The 22,381-nt window shown below is 42.0% G+C and overlaps 1 protein-coding gene across 27 annotated transcripts in view; it reads right to left on the bottom strand.

Annotated features, from left to right (window-relative positions):
* The window catches only part of kcnma1a (potassium large conductance calcium-activated channel, subfamily M, alpha member 1a), a 142,327-nt gene that overhangs the window by 90,180 nt on the left and 29,766 nt on the right, over positions 1-22,381 (bottom strand). For all 27 annotated transcript variants that reach the window (XM_052079966.1, XM_052079969.1, XM_052079965.1 and 24 more), the window contains exon 2: positions 14,304-14,474. In XM_052079966.1, the coding sequence (XP_051935926.1) occupies positions 14,304-14,474 (171 nt within the window). The remainder of the gene's footprint in view (positions 1-14,303; positions 14,475-22,381) is intronic.

Genomic DNA, 22,381 nt, shown 5'->3' with positions numbered 1-22,381 from the left:
CAGCACATATTGAACAAAATCGGAAATCCCTTTACCAGGGGTAAAAGCGGATTTAAATGGAACACTTGCAATTTGGCTACGGTTGTCACGAAGGACGGGCAATTACCGATACCGCGTTTCGGTATCGTGCTGATACTTGGCCCTTACTTCAAATCAATAAATCTCCGAAATGGGCCTTTATCCAAACACAGCCTAAGACTCAACAATGGAGCTCAAACCATCAATATAATCCGCAATCATAAGTGTTGGCTTTGGTTGCCTCCATTGTATGTTTTATGTGAATTGGGGCAATGTACCCTCTCACCGGCCGTAGTGCCAAAAATAACCTGTCCGCCCTATAGAGGAAAGGTAGGGATGCAGTGAGCCCCATCGTCAAGCACCCAATCCCTTCACTCCCACACTGCCTCTCTCTCTTTGCATGACTCAGACCTGCTGATGTATATAGAGGCTGAGCCAGACGGAGAAGTGGAGGCAGCAGCTGACTTGCAGCATTAAAAGCCTGCACCATGGAAAAAAAAAAGTTGAATATTAACAAGGTGGTGCTAAATCAGTCCCCAAAGGGATTTTTTTTTTTTTAAATAAAAGTTCACCTGCTGTGGGACGATGGTACTCTGACTGAGTGACAGTGCCAGACCTGGGATGAGCTAAAAGGGATTTCCTCCTCAAAGAGTTTCAAGGTCATTTTACTGTCATTCGGTAGAAATGGATAATGAGGGAGGGGGGGAAAAAAGCATTGGCTTCTCATTTCCTTATGAAGGATGGGAAACGACGCTTGAGGGAATATAAAAAATGTTGTGAGTGGGTGTTCAGTGCGTGAGTTGGTCAAACGCACTTGCTGGTGACTGAAATTGAAAAACAAGGACATAAAGTGTTTTGTTGGCAGTAATATAGCCCGGAATAGAAAATTGAATCATCTCATCTTATGGATATTTTATCATTCGGCGTGTGGCATCACATTAAAGAATAATATGATCCCGGTTTCACTGAAGTCATGTTTTTCAATCTATGAGGAAATTATATTCATGTACACTAGCAGGCAAAATTTTGGACACGCCTTCTTGTGCTGTTCAATGACAAACTATAAAAAACCTTTGACAGGTAATGTTTGTTTGTTTGTTTGTTTGTGGGGTTTTTTTTGTATGTTGGCAGTATATTCCTTTTTGGGAGAATTGTATTTGGCTTTGCAGCAAAAAAACCTCCAATTTGAAGCATACACAGTATTGTCACTGGCTACAGCTTGTAAATGCAAATATCTAACCAGACAATCCCATGGGATCAATTTGGCACAATGAGTCCCGGTGGTCAAGATAATCTCCTCTAATCTATGTTTCAATTAATCTTCACAATAAGGAACACAATGTATTTGACAAAGTAGTAATGTAGTGTGATTTTGACAAACTTGCATAAATTAAGGGGCTATGTCCTCCTCCAAATACTGCAGAGTTCATAGGAGGATAGTCAAACTGCTTTGGGCTGATAAAAAGGCAATTATAACTCAATGATATCATATTACGCCAAGGAGTGCATGTCACAACTTGACAAGATATGCGACAGTAACAGGACACCGCACTACTGTCAGTTAAGAATAGCGTGATGCCATGACGAACTAAATTGGTCAAAAGGCAAGTGACTGAAGACGCACGACTACTAAGCTAACAGTCAAGTACACAAAATGAAAGCATTGCTAAATATTGCACGGTCATGCTGAGTTGGCTTTTCCTCGTCTAAAAACAGTCTGTCTTCTAGTTGTTACTTCCAGCAGGGTAACACCGAACACTAAAATAATGGCACACTGGATTCTCAAACACGACAGCGGCCTCCAAAAATCAGACTGAAGATGGACAATTTATGCCTCAACATGGATCTCTGGGGAAGACATTTTTTCCAGCATCTTGTTGGACCATGCCATCAAGAATACAATACTTCGGAAAGGTTAGCCATCTCATGATTGTTGTCAATATTTGGGTTCAGGTCTGTCTTGACAAGAAAAGAGATTTTTGGGTTTCGGAGAAGCACTGCAGAGACACCACTGACCCCGGCAGCAGGGAGTAAGTGGCCTGAATAGCTTTGCGTTAGAATTAATTGACAGTCTGTTGGGTTGTCCAGAGCCCCGTGCCACCGGGTTGAATGTCAAATGTTGACATGTCGCTACTGGATAGATGACCCAGGTGTAGAATTTGTTTGCATCACAGAGGGCAGTGGCAAGGTTAGAGCAAGTGTCGACCGAGTGACGTGAACGTGGTCTGGCAAAGCCGCAGAGACAGCACTTCGCGGTTGGCTGAACATTGAGGAAGACGTACCATGTTGCATTTTGGTGCGCCTCATCAAAAGGTCTCAAAGAGAAAATGTATATCGCTGACTAAGAGCACTCTCCCAACCAAAGCCATTTTCCTTCCTTAATATTTCGACCAATACAGGAGGTATTGGCCCCCTCTAAAGGGTTCAGCTCTGGGAAAGATATTCAGTCCATGCCAAGCGGCGACGGCGTTCTTGGATGCAAGTTGGATCAACGTGACACAGCAAGTTGCGATGATCCATTAGCGTTGCCTCATACTGGAGTCAATCAAGCGCTCATCCCCTGAGGCTACACAGAGCATTCATCACAAACACAAGAACTTGTCTGAGAGGTGACAGGAAATCGTCAGAGCTGACAACACGCGGGAAAATACAGTACCTACATTGTCAGGACTCGGTGCATGTGTATGTCTGAGGCCTTCGGTCTCATGTGCTTGTATAATCTCATTCCAGTCGACCCTTACCGTTGCCTCAGTTTCAACAGCATAGAAACCCCAGTGCAAAAAGTCTTGGAATAGCATTAGCGCCACCACTTACGGAGGCAAAAGCAAAACGGTCATATTTTAATTTATCTAATAGCAATGGCCAAGACCCCGGGCCTTCTTGCAATTAGCTAAGTGATTCCTTCGAAGAAACTTCTCAAAAAGCTAGCGCAAGCCACAGCAGTTGCTTTGTTAGCGGCATCCAGAAAACTATGAGGTACAATACAGCAGCACATATCTCAGAATAATTTTGTTTGTTTTTTGTTTAGTTTAAGTGCATTCGTTTTAGTTTAAGTGCATCTGGAGTTTTTAGACGGTGGTGGCTACGCTAGTGATTAGTCCCATAGAATGTGATAGTGTGTGTTTATCTGATAACATTCTGGGTCCAGCAAAAGAAATACAGTACAGCCTTTTTTTTATATTTACATGATCAAACCGAGTCCCTGGATAATGGATTTCATTTTTACCTCTTTCTTCAATGATCGGTCCTTTTAAGCAAAGTTATAGGTGAAGAAATTTGTTGTGAGGGTGGTATGATTTAAATTAGTCTAGATTCTAGTATGTCCCATTGGGTCCAAAATCTGAATGGCTTAATTAAAAACACCGTCTGACATACAAAAATATGTGAACGCAGGTAGTAAATAAAGTCAGTTCGACACAATTTCACCTTTTTTAAATATTTAAAGAAATGTGCGGAGGCTTTTTTCGAGCAGATGCTGAATGATTCAAGAGTGTCTGAGATTTTTTTTTCTTTTTTAAAGGACAGCGAATAATAAGAATCACAGCTGAGCCCCCTCTCTTGACCTTGCTGCCTGAGTGAGTGTGGGACAGACAAGGTGGGCAGGGGAGCGCAGAAAAAGAGAAAATAAGTATGGGCCTTAGCCTCGAGAAATTGAGGTTTGTGCGGTAAATGGACTGGTTAATAGATGGACGCGAGAGAGAAACACCAAGGCGCGATGAGTCACCGTCACAGAAAGGCTAGCAACGTTATGACGGGCCTCGACTGGGTGCACCAAAGAATTAATTTATGGGGTTTAACCTCCAGACCTACCATTTGACAGTTGTGAAATTGACCCTTGTGCTGTTAATTGAAAACTGATCAACACAAAAAACAAAAGTGCACCGTCAAGGACTGAATAGGATATTAGGATATTTCCAGTCCTCATTTCTACCAATTATAAACTATTTATGCTGGAGAGTTGTGTGATGCTAAATTAGGATACATTTGATGTTTTCATTGCATTTGGGTGGCGCAAGGCACAAATGTGGATTCCCCATCACATTCCCACCCCACGTTTGGGAATTCTTGCACCGGTGAACTCCAAAGTCAAACACTGAGGTTGTACTAGTCCACCAGCTTTCGTCAAACAAACAACAAACAATTGTGTCTGAAGCAAAAAATGAAACCGAACTTGTTGCAATCTGGGAAAGTAATAAAATGCTCCCTATCCAGGCTCCTCAGCACAACATAGGTCAGTAATAACTTGACGATAATAATAAAAGTGCATGCACTGTGGAAAGTAAAGTGCGCTCTATCTTCATACCAGTACGAAGAAACTACACATACAACAATTTATTGTTTTTCATTTTTAAGGTTAACGGCGGGCAACTTTTTTTCACACATTGGATGACACTTAATTGGCCTGCGCAGTTAAAGTGTTCACGATGGTAACACCAGATGAATTTTATTTCCTATGGGGGAACATTGTGAGTGCCTGAACCTTCGTATGACTTTTCCCGCCATGCCACTCCTTCACTACCCAGTGCATGGCTTTTAGACATTTTTTTTATATGCATCTATCAATAAAACCGTACTCCCACAGGGTTAATAAAACACACACGTCCATCCATACAATCGATCCGCATTTCTCAAGTAGTAGCATCCCGGAAAAAGCCAGACTTCACACGAACAACAGGTGACCATGGCAACCATAAATCGCCAGCGACCTGTACTTGTAAATCACACGCTGGATCCAAACATTAATAACATACAGCCACTTGATTGCATGAAACTATTAAACCAAATCTGCATGTGAACACGCTCATATTTCAGGTGCGCTCATAGAATGTCAAACTAAGAAACGCTGAGGACGGACAATTTTCAGATTAACTGTGTGTGGCACAAATAGAATTGCAATAATAATAACAATATGTGCTCAGTATGCTCCATCTACAGTATGACTATAGTGGGTCTCCCGAACCGAAAATGTTTCCCCCCCGCCCCAGAATGTCAGGCTTAAATAGATCGAAGCAAATAAGATTATATGCAGAGAGAACCACACCCATCAGTGCCTCACTGGGATTGAGCCATCAATATTTTATAGAGCTTGTTTATGAAAAAAACATGGCTGTCCTTTAGGGCAATGTTTTGTGAGCTTTCCGTCATATTTCTCAACCCGGAGGACGTTGGCGTACACTTCCTCCCACTCAGTCACTCTGCTTTCAGGGTTTCTTCCACATCCATCAACAGCTATTCATCACCATTCAGAGGATGCAGGTCTATGCCAATTGGATTGCTATTGATTGAGCAGTTAAATGATCGCAAACGCCGAACGGATAAGGCGGCTAAACAAAACAGCAGAGAGGAAAACAAGAAGGGACAAGGGGATGCAGGATCGGAGTTGAGGAAATAAAAGCTTCTTGGCTCCGGTGTTGACTTTCATTACGGTGTAGCACACTGGCGAATGGCAAAAGGAGAGGTGAAAAATTGATAGATTTGTCCATGTCCACTGCTGTTAATTTACGGAGAAATTGGCTCGGGATGCGGCGATCGATTGTTTATTTCACGCAATAACATGATTGATGCGCTTCCAGAAAGCCTTTGCATTTTTTTTTTAAACTGGACAGCCAATGACTTTGAGAATGGAGAATGCAATTGTGTTCCATGCACTTCTTTCACACCAGATATTTTCAGGTTTAAATGAACAAATCATGCAATGTGATACAATACAATGGACAGAGTAAATGCAAAATATGACTGACATTATCAACACTCATGGTGACTGACTTAAATGAAATGAAATGGAAATTATTTTCATTGTGCTCAGAAGTCAAAATACTTCAGCAGAATTTGTGAGATGTCATATTTATTTTATTTGTGCTGTCAGGAATTTTGCAATAGTACAATCATAAAATTAAAAATTAAAAAACAAAAAAACAGCAACACAGAAAATTACAATATGGTCGCCGTTTAGTCATCAGCCGTTTTCCCAAAAAATAAAAAAATTTGTGGGCTATGTAAATTTATTAAAACTACTGTATATATGATTGTTGCGTGTCTTTAACTATTAGTACTTGTAGTTGTTGGAACAAACGTATATTAGTATAAATATTTTAAAACAACTTCATATTATAATAATTATGATTGGGGTGGAAATAAACAAATAAATAAATAAATATACAAATAAAAAGCGCGGAACATCCAACAATCATTTTTGCGATTAATTTAAAAAAAAAAAAAAATTAAATGTGATCATAAAATATTGAATGCCTGAAAGACATGTTCAATGATGATGATTATAAGGTGATTCTTTTTCTTTTATTATTAACATCAGAATTAATAATGATCTGAATTTTGGGACGAAGATGTAAATTGGAAATGCAACCGAATTTTTGCCAAAAGGCTCATTTCAGTTGGGAGTCTCAGTTGGGAGTTGGGAGTCCAGAAGGGCAATGATGCTTTTGGCGTGTCCTCTCTCAGCCATATTTCAGTGTGTTCCTTTATCATGAGGGGGTGAGTGGGTGGATTTGTTTTGGTGTCCAACTTCCTCATGAATTCCCTCACACATGCAGGGCTCCCCTTGGCTGGACAAACCACTGATGCAAAAGCCTCAAGTTTGTAAGCGGGGCGATGTATGCAAACAAAGCGGCAAGCACGGTGCAGGATGCCGCCAGTTATTTTCATGCAAAGGGATGAAACTATTGTCACGACGCAGGAGCTGAGGCTGTTTTGACAGCTGTACCCATGCTGAGGAGTTTGCTGACAGCAATAAATTAGTGAAACACACACACACTCGACGGGAAAGCGTAATCAGCGAGGCTAAACAGACATACACACAGTCGTGCGTTGACACACACCGGAAAGCAAACAAGAATACAGCCGCTTGAGCACACGCACGTACAGCATGCAGAAAACAAAATGTATTGTAGGTAGTGATAAAAAAAATTGCCAAACTGTCGGTCCACTCATGTAAAACATCGAGGTAAACACAACGCAGTAATGCGGAGAACACAGTGAATGACAGCTGCTCTCGGACCAGGAAAGAGGTCAATCTCAGGGAGCAGGCGAGAACAATTTCACACTCATTTTCTGCACAACGGGACGTTTGAGGACAGTAAACACAATACATCGCAAGTAACATATACTCAGCGGCCTTGCCTACTTTGTTTTGCTGCCACTACGCACCCAATTATGCTTCTGTTCATTGAAGGGCATGAAGTGAAAAAACTGCCTTCTCTACTTTCATGTTTATACTGAAGTACAGTATTTTCCGCACTATAAAGCGCTTCGGAGTACAGTAAATATTCCCATCCCCGGAATTCTATGGAAAGGAATATCCTTCACCCGGAATAAAAACTTATGCATTAACATTTTGACTACGATATTATGTGTTACCGAAACTTGCGTGAGCGGAAATTCCACTACCCGTAACCCGGATGAAGGTGTAATGCCGCGGGAGCTTAAATACACGTAACGCCCACCCGATGCGACTGAAAATACACAACGCTGAAACAAGTTTTCACTTTGCGTTTTTCGATCATCAGATTCTAAACGACGACGTATAAGTGAGTTTTTATTGCCGTGCGTTTTACTGTAATTGTGAATGATTTTAACTTTATTCACTTATGTCCTGGAGAATGCGGCACAAGCTTAAAAGCAGCACCCACTCGACATGACCGAAGTAACGTGTTCGCTTCGCGGTTTGCATTCATTAGATTCGAAACGAAGACGTGTAAGCGACTCTTTATTGGCGTGTGTTTTACTATAATTGCGAAAGATTTTAACTTTATTAACTTACGTCGTGTAGATGATCGCATCGAGACGTAAAAGAACTAACGACTGGAGCGGAGCGAGTGAAATGCATCCGTTTGAGCGAGGCTGGACACAAAGTTAAAAAGATCCAGCAGACACTTGGAGTGGGAAAGACGCAAATCTACGAAACTTTAAAAAACAAGGCATCGATTCAACTCCTGATGACAAGCCACCATCCAGCAAGGAAGCAAAGCAAATGGCAACAAAAATCCTTCAGTATGCACAAAAATTACCAGACATCGGTGATCAACGGGACAATTACTTGCAACTAGCGAGAAAACTGTATGACACGCAGGCAGACATTGTCATAAACCAAAGAATGCATCCAACAAAATAATCCAAAATACACATTTTTTCCCAAGACAGAAAAAATAAACATTAAAATACTGTATGTATTTTACTGTTGTGATTTTTTTAGGATACACCTGTATTGCAGTTTTTGTTATATAAACAGTTTTTGGACAATATATTTTTGTATTTTATTGAGCATGTTGTTACACATGCATTTTGTCAACATACTTGCAGGTTCATAAAGGACATGTACCATGCTCATTTCCCAAATGAGGAATTTCTGTTATCAGGACAAATTGGACAGTGCAAACATGAGTCCGTACTAGAGAATATTTACTGTATAAGGCACACCTTCAATGAATGGCCTATTTCATTTGGTTTCATATATAGGGTGCACCGCATTATAAGGCACATAGACGAGAAGTGACGATAGCAGCTATGCGAAAGGGAATACAATACAATACAGCTCTATTTATATAGAGCTTTCACAACGGCTACAGCTGTAACGAAGTGATTGACTGAGCATTTAAAACACGTTAAAAAAATCTGAATATTGATCCATATATAAGGCACATCGGATTATAAGGCGCACTGTCAGCTTTTGAGAAACTTGAATGCTTTTAGGTGTGCCTTATAGTGCGGAAAATAAATTTGGTTTATTCATAAAGCACCGGAAAGAAATATCAGATTTGAAGATAAGATTTTTACTTAACATGTAATGGAAAGCAGATACTTTCTTTCCAAAAATGCCCTCAAATTAGGCCGCTACATGCTTGTATGTACATGATTACATTCACTATTTGGACACAAACGTTTTGGGAGGTGAACATCTGCAAGGTCATTTCAAGTTTGACAAGCAATAATGCTAATTCTAAAAAAAGAGACAGATGTACGTGTTGGATTAAACATAATATAGAAAATACATTTGGATATGCAATGTTTTAGGTTGGTGGGCAGGCAGAGGGATGACCATGGGCTTTGTGAGCAGATGGTCCTCGGTTGCCGCCCAAGATCCCATTAAGAAACATGGCGGGACCTGACCTATTTCTGGAAAAGACCATGCCGTGCGAATCCACCGTGCAGGGAGCTATCTACGTTTGGAGGTTGTAATCCCAGTTTTCTTTTTGACATGATGGGATTACATACATTATCAGTGCAATATTAACACAGGAATCAATTAGTCAAGCGTCCAAAAAAGAATTTCACTTTCATTTCCAGCTGTCCGACGGGAAATTTCCTTGGACGCTGTGACCTTGGGTGCTTAATGAGGTCTCTCCGCAATGCAATTGGAGTGATTCCCCTGTCAAGTGCTTGATGAGGCATCCAGAGGTGCCATGCCTTTCACCTACAGGCAGCCCATTTTGAGTGAACAGCTGCTCACGGGGGCTCTCAGAATCACTTCCTCCTCAGACTGCAAGTGGCACTCCAATTGCTAAGATCCTTCCTGCTTTGCATAAGTCCACACAAATGACGCTTATACACCTACCGGTCCATTTCCTTCTCCATTTCGGTGGGGGTCACGTGCGATTACGTTTATTACTGTCAATGTCTGTCGCCACTCTGACCCTGAGCTCCGGAGTTAGCTGAAAGCCACACTGCAGACGCTATTAAATATTTGATGTGGTGCTACTCCAAAAATGGAACAGGCGAAAAACAAAGACAGACAGAGCTAACCTGAACATTAATCTTGACCTTGCGCACAAAGGTTGACGGTGCCTTATTGAAAAAAGGGTATATGATGTGACGCTCGACTAGAAATGAGAAGTTTGACAAATCTATTAACAGCGCCAACGTCAGGTTGTAACACACAAGGCACAAAGATGGACTACTAAATTGGAACACGTACTGTAAGTGGCCGAGTACGCCTACAGCCCCGTCTTTATTGACATTGCGAACACATTCTGAACAATACCATGAAGCCTTAATAGGGTTCTGCTCGACTAGCCTTCTTGCTAAATCACCAGAATGAGCCGTTTCTCATGCAGCACATGTCAGATCGTAATGGTTATGTGCCGTGGGTGGATGTTTAATTCCACTCTCATCGGAGCAAAACCAGTTGGGCAAAGTCAAAGCACGCACTGGTGAAAAAGAGCGACCACCACGCCACTCAATCAGCGCAGCGTGGCGCATTAAAATAGGACGCTGGGGGCCAGGCCTTTGGATTTGGAGTTGTTGGTTAATTCAGTCAGTAAATTTAGCAAATTCCAAGGTCATGACTGTTCATTCCCACGATTTCTCATTGAGGGTTTCCAAGAAATTTTGCTTCTTTAGTTTTCAATAATCCACCGGTCAGAAAGTGTGTGTTCCTGCATGCATCTCCACATTGAGTCTCATTTTCCCTCTCGATATGGAAATGAACCCAGCGGTATGCAGCAACACAGTCCGTCAACCGGGAAATCAAAAGGAGGACCGTGTTTACCTTATTCAGTACCTGCCAATTCTGGAACAAGTCTGAAAAGACGTTTAAAAACGTCTTTGGGAGTGAATGAGTTAAAAGCACGGCGGGTTAGGCTCCACGCTCCACACGGGAACAGCTGCCTTTTGCCATACTGTATGAGCTTTGATTGCAAATCTGTTCATAAACATGTCAGAGTCAAACAATGGGCCACCTCCAAAAGGGGACAATGGGCCTCATTTTACCAAAAGAAGTATGTGAGAACGGATTGTTCTTAACCCTTTCATGCACCCTGTAACCTGATAATGTGATCAACTGTCCACTGTAGTAACCGCTGTCCATGAAAGAGTTAAAGTGTACAAAAAAAAAAACAAAAACAGGTATTGTTGACTAAAAAAACATACAGATTCTTGTATTTTGTCGACATCTCGTAACTGTAAACAGTTTTTGTGATCACGAGGAAGAATAAATAGCAGGTAAATCCCAAAGACGAGTGTAATCCAACAGTGCTATAGTTAGCCGAGAACGTACTTCAGTTCACACACGAGGCAAGCATGCCTCTTCGCTGGCCCTTCAGTGTGGCCCAGGTGGCCCCTAAACTCCATCAGAGTGATTAGATCTGAAAGCGCCCTCAACACATCCTGAGTGCGGCCCACTTGTGACTGCATCGCTCGGCTTTGAGCAACAACACCTTGGGCGTTTTCGCTTCTTCCATTTGGATGCGATGGAGTCGGGATCAAGATGCTTGAACCCCACTTGTGTGTGTGCGTGTGTGTGTTTGCGTGCGAGGGAGTGTTGCCTAAATTTGCTCAGTTGAGGCAGACACCCCCTTAATGTCAGATGACGGAGCCCCACTACACAGCAGTTGCTATGGTTACCGGCCAGGTTTTGTGTACATAGATTCTCGTTCTAATCTTGATCTGCGGTGAAACACTGATGGGAGTGCACCAGTCCCACAACCATTACTAACCCACCTACACACACACACACACACACACACACACACACACACACACACACAGCCTACCCAATCGAGCAAGTACAGTGTAGTGTGTATACAAATCCAAGCATCTACAAATGTACATATTGCGCCCACACAAGGAGATACTCATTCACCCTACACAGAGTATTCACCTGCATATATACACACACACGCTTTGTGCTGCACATCATCACGTTATGCAAACTCTGGGGCACTGGGCACAATTATCGTCCTCTGTGGATGTCACACAAAAGTGCTATTTCCTTGCAGATTCCGTAAAGCAACTGGTGTCTCATTGCTCGCCAGCTCTTCTCCCTGTGTCGTGCTCCATGTCGTTGCCTCTATGTCACTCGCTCACATTCATTTATGCATAGCGGCTGGAGGGAGCTGGAGCTCTGAGGCGCAGTTGGAGATGAAAGTGTGAGACCACGCCAGTGGATGAAAGAGAGCCTCATTTTGTAAATTGACAGCTCCCCACAGGATTCGTCATATTCCGCAATGAGAGCCCCCTCCCCTCTCCAATCTACTCCTCTTTTCCTCACTACCCCGGCCAAGTATGAAGCAACTGTCACACAACGGCAAACTTATCAGCGACAGCTCCTGAAATTCCATTCAGACTTTACTCAATTACAACTGAGCAGAGTTAGTGTGCCAAAAATTGTATTCCAGGAAGAGCACTGTTTCTTTGGAATAATGTGACTCTCGCAAAAGCCCCCTCCCGCCCCCCCCCCAAAAAAAGATTTCTGTTCTGCCATGCTTCACATAAATTAGTCACTTTGATAACTTGTGTGGAGCTGGAGATACGTCGGATCCTGTTACGTGATGGCCTGGCTCTCTTTGATTGGTGAATCGGAGTCAAACTTCAGTGACGGTTACGATGAATTGGTGAAACGGTGTCACGTATCAGCGCCCGAGGCTCAAGTCTCTCTGGCAAACCGAAAAAATTGATTGCGCATGCGGCAATAGATAAAATACAAGTAGTGAGCTGAATGTAGCTCGGTGCAACGGAGTTAAAGTGCTTCTTCACAAAAACACTCTAGTGAGGGTAAAATATGTTGCGTTAAAACGTGACAAAGTACAGTTTATCCAAAAACATCAACAACTCAAAGTTACTATTTACCTCCTACTTAGCTTGATTGTCTCCTTTAATGGAGATGAAGTATTACTAATGAACATGAATGATGTAATTACAACTTAAAACTCATCGGGTGCGGTCGTGAATCATTTTTATAATGTTGCCCATCCCCGGTCTAGGCCGTACCCTTTATATATAAATACGGACCTGAAAATACGTCTTCCAGTAATATGGACCCTACGATAATTTGCCTACAAACGGAAGGGTCACAATAGCTACCGTGTTTAAAAGGTGCAATAGTTGTCCCCTTGGGAAACTGCCTCAGTGGTAAGCTACCAGACCCCTAAAAGCACAAATTTAGCACTTCTTTTTTTTCGGGTGCATTCCCATAGTTGACAATGCGTTGTCTTTCTTTCAACGGCAAACTCCAATCAACAGCATCTCCGCTGGAGGCAGCCAATCATTGTACTCCATTTTGCCTCAATTGCAAAAAGAATTCCAGTTTCACGGTATATTTTAAATTGTTAAACCAACACATTGCAATTAATACTTCAGTGCGAGGTGTTTTAGGTCGGGCTATAATTGCGGCGGTACCATCAAACCACATAATATCACATCTTTTGTTTTTTTCCAGCAGTGTGGCACATGATTCGGGGCTCATCATAATGACATTTTTAAGGCCAGCGATGTAAAATCTCATCTCAACACAATGGGGATCATGCATGCTCATTTGAAACTTCATCGGCTACACTTGCACTCTAATGAGCTCCGATACAAGACGATGTTCACTTTTGATTGACAGCGCCAGAACCGCATTAATTAGCACTTGAACATGGAGGTACTCGGCATAAAATAGCTGTCGTTCCTACATTGCAAATGCCATATTTTCGTGAAACCTCTTCAACCCCGACCGAAAATCGACACGAGAATCACATCTTGTTTTTTTTTTCTTCAAATATTTCTAATCGACTGCAATACAGTCTCAATTTAAAGTGGCAAGTAGGTATCTGCCCCTCATACGTGACAAATTACCATACTGTAAGCGTGTAACTGAACTCATTGGTTCAGCTGGCAGAGCAAACAGCACCTTGTACAACAGCATGCCACAAGTCGGCTATAATTGCTAATCGGACAGCGCCAGCCAAATATAACGTTCGAGCCAGAATTTGACATCAAATAAGGTTCCCTGTGGAATCTAAATAAAGTCTCGACGGTGTGTGGTGGCGATAAATCCAGATTGTACATGATGTAAAAAGATGTGGGATGTGGATGACAAATTTATTATGGTGTGAATCAGGGGATTGGGAACGTTGTGTCCTTGATGCGGTGAACTAAAATGCTCGACGCTTATTGGGTGAGAAAAATGTAAATGGGAAGAAACTTCGGCGTGAGGACTAGAGCAATACAGGATGGAGTGAAATCGCCCCAATACACCTGGGTTGTACTTTGTACATCAAAGGTATAAACAGTTGGTTTGCATGTTCAGAGTTAGACCATTCATCTAAATTCAGCAAAGCAGCACTAAAACTTGATAGTGCCGGGATAAATATTGAGCTGAGCCAATCTGGGCCGAGGCCAACTTGAGTGTGAAAACTAGTTGTGGTGGGTTTCTCCCAGGGAGAAAGCCTAAAAATTACTTACACTTAGCTCAAAGTGGCCCCGTCAGTGCGCAACAAACTGCTCATGAATTTCAACCCCAAAGTTGTGAGATGTTTGCATTTCTAAATGAAAAAAAGAGGACAAAAACCTACCAGAACTCTGCCAGTGAGCGTCTGGGCAGAGATCATGACGCCGGCCCAATCTTTGACCGAAGTCATCCATCCCACCTCACTGGCGGGGACCTCCTCCGTCTTCTCATCAGGACCCTTTAGCGCTCTGTCCGCTGCCTGATTGTTGGCGGGGTTGTTCACTTTCTGGGCCTCCTGTAATACAAAAAATAAATAAATAGTCTGTTAAGGGCCAACACAGAAAAGAAGAGAAAAAGGAACTCTCGGACAGGACAAGTTGAAGAAGAATAGCTGTTATCCTCGGGGAGTAGAGGGTGGGGGGGGGCACCCTGAACTGGCTGCCAGCCAATCGCAGGACACACATCGACGAACAACCAACCGCGCTCACAATCACACTTAGGGACAATTTAGAGTGTTCCATAAACCTGCCCACTGCATGTTTTGGGACTATGGGGCGAAACCAGAGTACCCGGAGAAAACCCACGCAGGCACGGGGAGAACAAGCAAACTCCACACAGGAAAGCCAGAATCGAACCCTGCACCTCTGCACTGTGAGGCCGACGTGCTCACCAGTCGACCACCGGCTGACGAATATTATCATTTCTTCTGAATTTGAAAACAATGGTCAGTCTCATGGAATTATGTTCAGTGTCCACTGAAAATGCTTTATCCGGGAACAACAACAGTCTGATGAGTGATGTCATCACAATACTTGTCAACTTTCCCATACGAGCTCCTCACAAGCATGTCCACATTCATGACTAGCTGCAAAAGCTTTGAGGCGGGAAGAAAGAGCCATTAGGCCATAATAGCATCCATCTGCTATATGCTGCACACGTTTGAGTGCATGTGTTTGAATGGGCGCATATTAGAAATAGACAGAATGATGTATGAAGTTGCTCTTTTCATTCCGCACATATGCTTCTTTAAGTTAATTGCTCCTTGAGGTGACTGTCGTGCAGGCCTTTCAATGCTAATTGGTGCATGCGGGACATTGGTGGGAGGGGGTTTTGGGGGGGGGGGGGGGGTACTGTCATGTTGCAACGTTCCTATACCCTTAAGATTTATGCAAAATGTCATCCGTCATATCCATGAAACAGAAGCATCTTTGGGGGATTCTCGGAATTGCAATGATGTTAAATCTTGTGGATTGTGGCCTATTCCGATGACGTTCATTGAACAGCAGTACTGCACTGGAGCAACTTTTCAGTGATGAAAAAAAATGTGCGGTTAGTGTGCAGAAAACTGGGGAAACAATTGGGAGTTACTGAAAATTGTATGTATGGTAGTTGTAAAGCTATTTTAAACACTTTAGATTTGTTCATTTGTAAAAAATAACACACCCATTTGGACTGACTAATGGGACCAATTTATGGAAAAAAATATTTAATTTTCAAAATTTGGATTTACGAGTTTCCCTCTCACAGCGAAAACACGATCAGTGATCCATAAATTAACAATTTAATACACGGGTATAAGAAAAATTTACACCGCAGTTGAGTTATTATTATGGATTTAAATGCTAGGATATTTTTCAACCAAAATAAGATGATTCTTTTGCAGCTGCTGAGATTTAAAGGCTTGTTTAAAATACAAAAAAAAAATGCATTTCAGAAAAACAATTTGCATTATATTATTATTATTTTTTAAATGAAGATTACATTACATTTACATGGTAAAATACTACAGATATCCGGGCATATACAATTTTTATATTTGACTGCATTTTATTCCTTCCATATTTAGCACAACATTTACACCGGCATTCAAAACACTGGAACTTGGGTAAATGGGTCCTGATAATATGCGATACGGTGTAAATTGTTTATTTTTTCCTGGTGCGGTTTTGCAGTACATTTCTAGTATCGGTATACAAGGCAACCCTAGTCACTGCAGTCGACATTCCACCTCTATTAAGCCTCAAATGCAATGGCATATAAACTGGGAAATTCCCATGTCTGTTTGGACCACAAAGTCCTGCGTGGGAGTAAGTACATGAAACCAAAAAAAAAAAAAAAAAACATGCCACTTGTACCTAGCAACCAAATGGACCCGGGAACCAATAAACTGACCATTATAGATCCCGAGGCCACAAAGACCAACCCGGACATACAACACGTGAGTACTTGAGCATGACTAAAGAGCACAGCTATTATAGATGAGCCCGAGAGGTTGCTCTGTCTATTTCAAGAGGATTGTCTCGTCAAATTGGATTACATTTCATAATGATAAGGCATGGACACAGCTGCCATTTTCCTAATTTGATTCCGACCCCCAGAACAATGCCAATAAACTAGCCTTAAAACAGCCAGACTTAGTCATTAGATCATTATCTACTCTTGCCACGGGGGACTCCATCTTGAAAACGCCAGTGGTTAATTTGCTTATTTATGCTTTATTTGGTTATTAGTGTTAGGGGACTCACGGCCTCAAAGTGTCAAGCAAGCATGTAATCAAACACATTTAGTCCAAAATGTGTAACAACCGCTGACGCAAGGATCAAACGTTGAAGGTCTGGTACAGAATCAGGCCTAGTTTTGCTGGCTCTGGCTGGAAGCGGATAGAAATACAGAGTAATCAACGAAAATGAAGGAGTATATATACCATCTCTGCATCTTGACTCGTGAAAGGATAGGAGGATCACGATTCAGTTACTTAAGTAAGTTGTTGTTGACTACTGGAACAGAAAGTAATCGAGACCCACTATTTGAAAAAAAAAATTGTAATTGTGCACTTGCAATGACAGACGTTGCTCTTACTGGATTTCTTCCACTCACTAGTGCCTCTCCAATTTCTGAAACATCATATCAACTTCACAAATTTCATGTTAATGTTACATAATGATTTTTTTTTTTTTAACTGGGGCTCAAAACATGTAGAAATTATTTTAAAGTGAAAACTCATTTTATAGTGACAACGCAAGTTCTTAATAGACCAATTAAATGTCCAACACCTTGCCACACTTCATGGCTCATTTTAACATTCTCAGAAGTCACGACGCAACTAGCGTTTGTCTCACTGGTCACATGGTGGAACACTCCACGTCAAGTGTGCGTGTGTGTGTGTGCATGTGTGTGCGTCTGTCTAAGGTTTCACTCGCATTGGCCGCGAGCCTGCTCCAAAGCACTCCAAGCATGTTGCGGTAGCGATGTCGATACCCTGCAGTAATTTCTTGGCCGTAGACGTCTCACAGAACAGAGCAGCGTTCAAGCGGATCATTAAAACGATGAATTAAATCAACACTTCATTGAAGCCACCAAGCAAACAATGCCTCCTCTTGTTGTTAACGCGCTAACTTGCAGTATCATTATGAATTTTGCACACTTCCACTCATGATAATATTTCAATCGAGGAAAAAATGTATTTTAATTTTCTTGATGTTTATGCTATGTTTGAAACAGCCTTGTGACCTGACGTGTGTTTGTTTTTGTTTATAGGCTATGAAATACATTTTCAAATGCCCTAATACTTAATATGAAGGCCATAACGTTGGGAAAGTATTGGGAAACTTTGGAAGCCGTGGCAAAGACGCAAAAGATCACAAAGTGGCCATCATAAAAATCTACGATCCCTACACAAATCAAACATCTCTCACTGCCCGACTGTAGGAAGACAAGTGGAAATAAAACTAGACATTTTCACTTAATGACCCATAATAGTTGACAGCTTGTTTTACTGAGGCTAAAACAGCATTGAATTTGCCAAAAGCCCGTATCTCAATGAGCGGCGAAGGCTCACTAGTGTAAGAAAACAATGTTTTTTCGTCAGGGTTCGTTCAAGGTTGCAACAGGTCGTAAAGCTATTCGCCAGACATGTGCAAAGCTTCAATGGGTGTGAACAATTTTTTCTTGTTGCCAACAAGTTTTGAACATTCAAAATATCTCAAACGAACCCTGACGAAAAAACATTAGGGTTGTTTGCCACAAACCTTTGCCACAGAGTTCGATACAACCTTTACTCCCAAGGCTAGGAGATAGCGGGTAGCATTGCAGTTGCTATTCTTCTAATCAGAGAATCGTACACATTTAATATATTGCAATGGCAACAAACAACCGATGTATTTCAACACTCAATGAGCACCAAAACAAAACAATGTGTAAAAATGATGTAAGTGGTGACATCAACAGAAAATGTATAGTCACAAAATACACAATTTTTAGAGTGGACCCTTAAGTTAATTAATTTAGGTACATTTAATTATGACAGCCAGAAGTTAAACATTAATTTCTCGCAAAACATACCTCTAGACAACAAGCTAAGAGGTTTGCTTTGTTTAGCTAGCAGAGACAGCTACCATTAGCTCCGCTCATTAGCACTCGTATCTCCAAGAGCTTGAAAATGTAACATAACTAACATAACTATTTTCTTGACTTGAAATGATTTTTTTTCTTCATTTGGCCTCACACAAGTGACATTTGTGGTAAGATGTGGCATATTTGGCATTTTTGAACTTGCATTCGTGATCTACTGTATATGCTTATATGCAGTACTGTCAGTACAGTTCTGAAAGTGTTATAAGACTGGAGGGAAAAAATCATAAAGGATGTTTGTGTTTTGATTAGCTTTTGGGTTTCACGAGGCTCATCCCTTTAAAAAAAAAAAAAAAAAAAAAAGGCTACGGTGTCGAGCAACGGGTTTGGTGCACACCTGAACACAGGACGATGGGATGGCACATTTGGCATCAGTGATGCGTGCTCGTGGGTGTGTGCCAGTTGAGGAACGAAACATGTACCGTATATTGCATGCAGTCACCAAGTGATTTCTGGACAGATCAGAGAAGACAATGTAAACAAGAAATTGCTTCTAGTTCATTTGCGGGGCCGACGGTGTGGCCTGAGCCGAGGGAGGAGCGCAAGCAGCCTGCCATGAGAGAATCCATCTGCCGGCTATATATACACATTTGTGATGTCAACACCCAGTGTGAGACAGCCATAGAGGGGGCTGGGAGATGGGATGGCCGGGAGCTCATTTCATATGCAACCTCATACAGCAGGGCAACATGTGATGGGGGGAATGAAAAGAAATGTCGACAAATTATCATGGCATGTTTATTTGTTTTTCCGACTTCGCAGGCGTCTTCCTGGTACATGGTTGTTATTGTTGTCAGGTTTTATGGGCTGATTTTAAATTCCAAAATTGTTTTTCAAGCTATAAAACTCATTGGATTGCGCATGTTGTATGGTGCTATACAAATGAAGTTGAGTTGACTGAATAACAAGTCACTATTTCCCTAACAAATTAAATAATGACCTAATTAACAAGCAAGCTGGCTCACTTACTAAGAAGCAAGGAACAAACAAACCCAGAGGTGGGGTTCAGTCACGCATGTGCAAGTCACAAGTGAGCGGCCACTGAATTTAAAGTCAAGCCGAGTAAAGTCGAGTCATTACTTGTTTCAAGCAAATCCTAAGTCAAAAAATCTTGCTCAGTCACAACATATATTGGCGTGATCATTTTTTTTCACTGATCATCCAACAAAAAGTACATAATACCAACTCGAGTCTGATACCAGTCAAGTTACATAACTCGAGTCATCCTTCTCTGCCAACCAGTTCATTACATTACAAACAAAACAATTAATGAGCTAGCTAACTAGCAAGCTAATTAACCAACAAATGAACAAACTCACTCACAAGCAAACAAACAAACAACTCTACAACAGCTGCTTTTTCACGGTCACTTTTTTTTGGTGGTGTATGGAGCGTGTCTAAGAAATTAAATTGTTCGGTCCAGTACAGAAGCGTACCGCGTTCCCACAAGGAAAATAAAATGTACATTAACAGGCACAACCAATATCCAGAAACCCTTTGGTTCAAGACCATATTTTATGTTATCCCAAAATGGGCTTGAGAATTTCGAAAACACCTTGAAGGTCACTCACACACACACACACACACACACAGACACAGACACACACAAAACAGTATGAATTTTTCGATTAACATGAGGCTTGAACTGTGTTTAGAATTCCCATTTTTTAAACGCATATTCAGTTCATCTTCCTCCTTCAAGACGTGTCCCCATAACGAGGGACACGGTTAATATTAGGATTGCACCAATTAACAGCATACACAAGGGAGGAGAAGTAATAATGAGTGGAACAGAGAGCGCAAGGAATCGAGAGAGAGGTAGAACGATGACACAGGGAAGGAGCCAAAATAGAAAGTGACAGCAGGAAATCTACAGGACGGGGTAACGGAGATCGCAGAAGGACGAGGTCAAAGTCTCCGAAAGGAAAGAGTGACACCGCAACAGAGCGAGGGTGACAGCGATAACGACGCAAATTACGGCAACGAGCCAGAGCGAAAACAAAACGCTGCAATGGAGAAAATGCAAGGCTGATTCAGAGAAAGTGCCTCATCCTCATAGGTAAATTTAGCTTTTAAGGGTGAGTGACCGACGGCCGCCCATGTGACCGTGCTGATCTAACAGGACTTGGCTTTAGTGCAGCTGTTCCTCTGGCTTTCGTCTGCATCGCTGGGGAAAACTCTATTCCAGTGTGAGCGGCTATTTATAGACTCACCCGGGGAGACAAGAAACGAGTGAATCTCATAACACACACTGTTCGCCCTGTTTGCTATTTTAATGGCGGTACAGTTACCCAGTGTCCCTGGGTTACAGGCCAACACTGGGTCACGGCGCAAAGGGAAGGGGGGCGGTGAACGAGAGCCCTGTGTTGAGCAAATGCACACGCGCTCAGGTGGAAAGCTGAATCTGATAACACCACGTGGCTAAAAACTGTCCGCCCGGCCGCTTGCTAGCGTTTACTAAACCGAAAACAGACCTCCCCCCCTAAAAAAAATAAAAATAAAAAAACAACCTCAGACTAATCAGTGGTCTGGATGTGAAAAACGTGAGAAAATCCCTCTTGTCTCACGACGGTGCCCCCTGGGGAAGATTAGCGTGTATGTTACTATGGCAACACTTTTACCAGAACATGATAAATACGTCTAATGCCTTGGCGAGTCGGTTTAATAATAGTATAGTCTCTTTTCAGTAATACTACAATCTCACCAAAGCGCTTCCTTTTTAGGTCATCCAGTATCATAGCAACAGCAAAATAACAAGAGCCACTGATGTCACGTGTAAGCGAAGGGCGAATTGTTGCCGGATTCTAATGCACTTGGATATAAAATGGATCAAATAACAAGAAACATTTTATCTCGAATAATTCTCAATTCACCATTCATTACCTATAGAGTCAGTCTCAACCAATTTGCCCCCTAAAGAGGTCAACACGACGTCAACTAGAGAGAGACTGAGATGCATCCATTAGGACGTCCAATATGACAACATTAGTACAGACCTGATATCATTCAGAAGTTCCAAAATATTGCATTTACCTTTCAGACAAACTACTTGGAGGTACAATGTGAGACAGCACAATAAAGTCACATTGCGTGTACCGTATTTATCTATTTGGACATACTCCTGCGAATCGCAAAATGAGCGGCACTGCAATTAAGTGCGTTTGGCAGAATCCTGGTTGCGCCCAGTTAGTCGATCAGCTTCCACATCTGTTTGCATATGTAATCAAATCGGCACCAGTTTTTGCACGTGCCTGTAAATCGGGCCCTCTGAGTTTTATGTGATCCAATACCGTCCACAATCTCAAGGTAAGTATTGTTGGGTGTTATTCGGCACAGTCATACCAAAACAAAAAAAATATCCATCTCCGAAAATTACATCAGTTCCAATGTTGTCCCCATTTTGAGACCTTCCAGTCAGAGTTTGATTGGACATTTTGTGGATGGGAAACTAAATAGATGGCATCCGCCAGCAGAATTGTTTCAACCCAATCGGCACACCAGGACAGGAAGGCATTCTTCACAATGGCCGGACAGTAAGTACACTTTAGCCCCATTCGGGTCGTTACTCCTGGCGATGGAAAGAAACAATCATAGCATCATAAAGCAAGCCTGCCAGTGGAGGATGTCGCAGATGCGCATTCTTTTATGACCTTCCACTCAAATAGAAGTCACTTTACTTGCCTACCAAAAGAAGTGAGTATGAAAGAAAAATCTTGAATGTACCATCCGGTCGAATTAGACCACAGACTGCTCCTCTCCCATTGATACAATCTTTAAAGCTCCAGTGGTTCG

The sequence above is a fragment of the Hippocampus zosterae genome, chromosome 11 (genome assembly GCF_025434085.1).
Source record: "Hippocampus zosterae strain Florida chromosome 11, ASM2543408v3, whole genome shotgun sequence".
NCBI lineage: Eukaryota > Metazoa > Chordata > Actinopteri > Syngnathiformes > Syngnathidae > Hippocampus > Hippocampus zosterae.
Note: the sequence above shows the minus strand (reverse complement) of the source record. Positions and strands in the feature narration are given on the sequence as shown.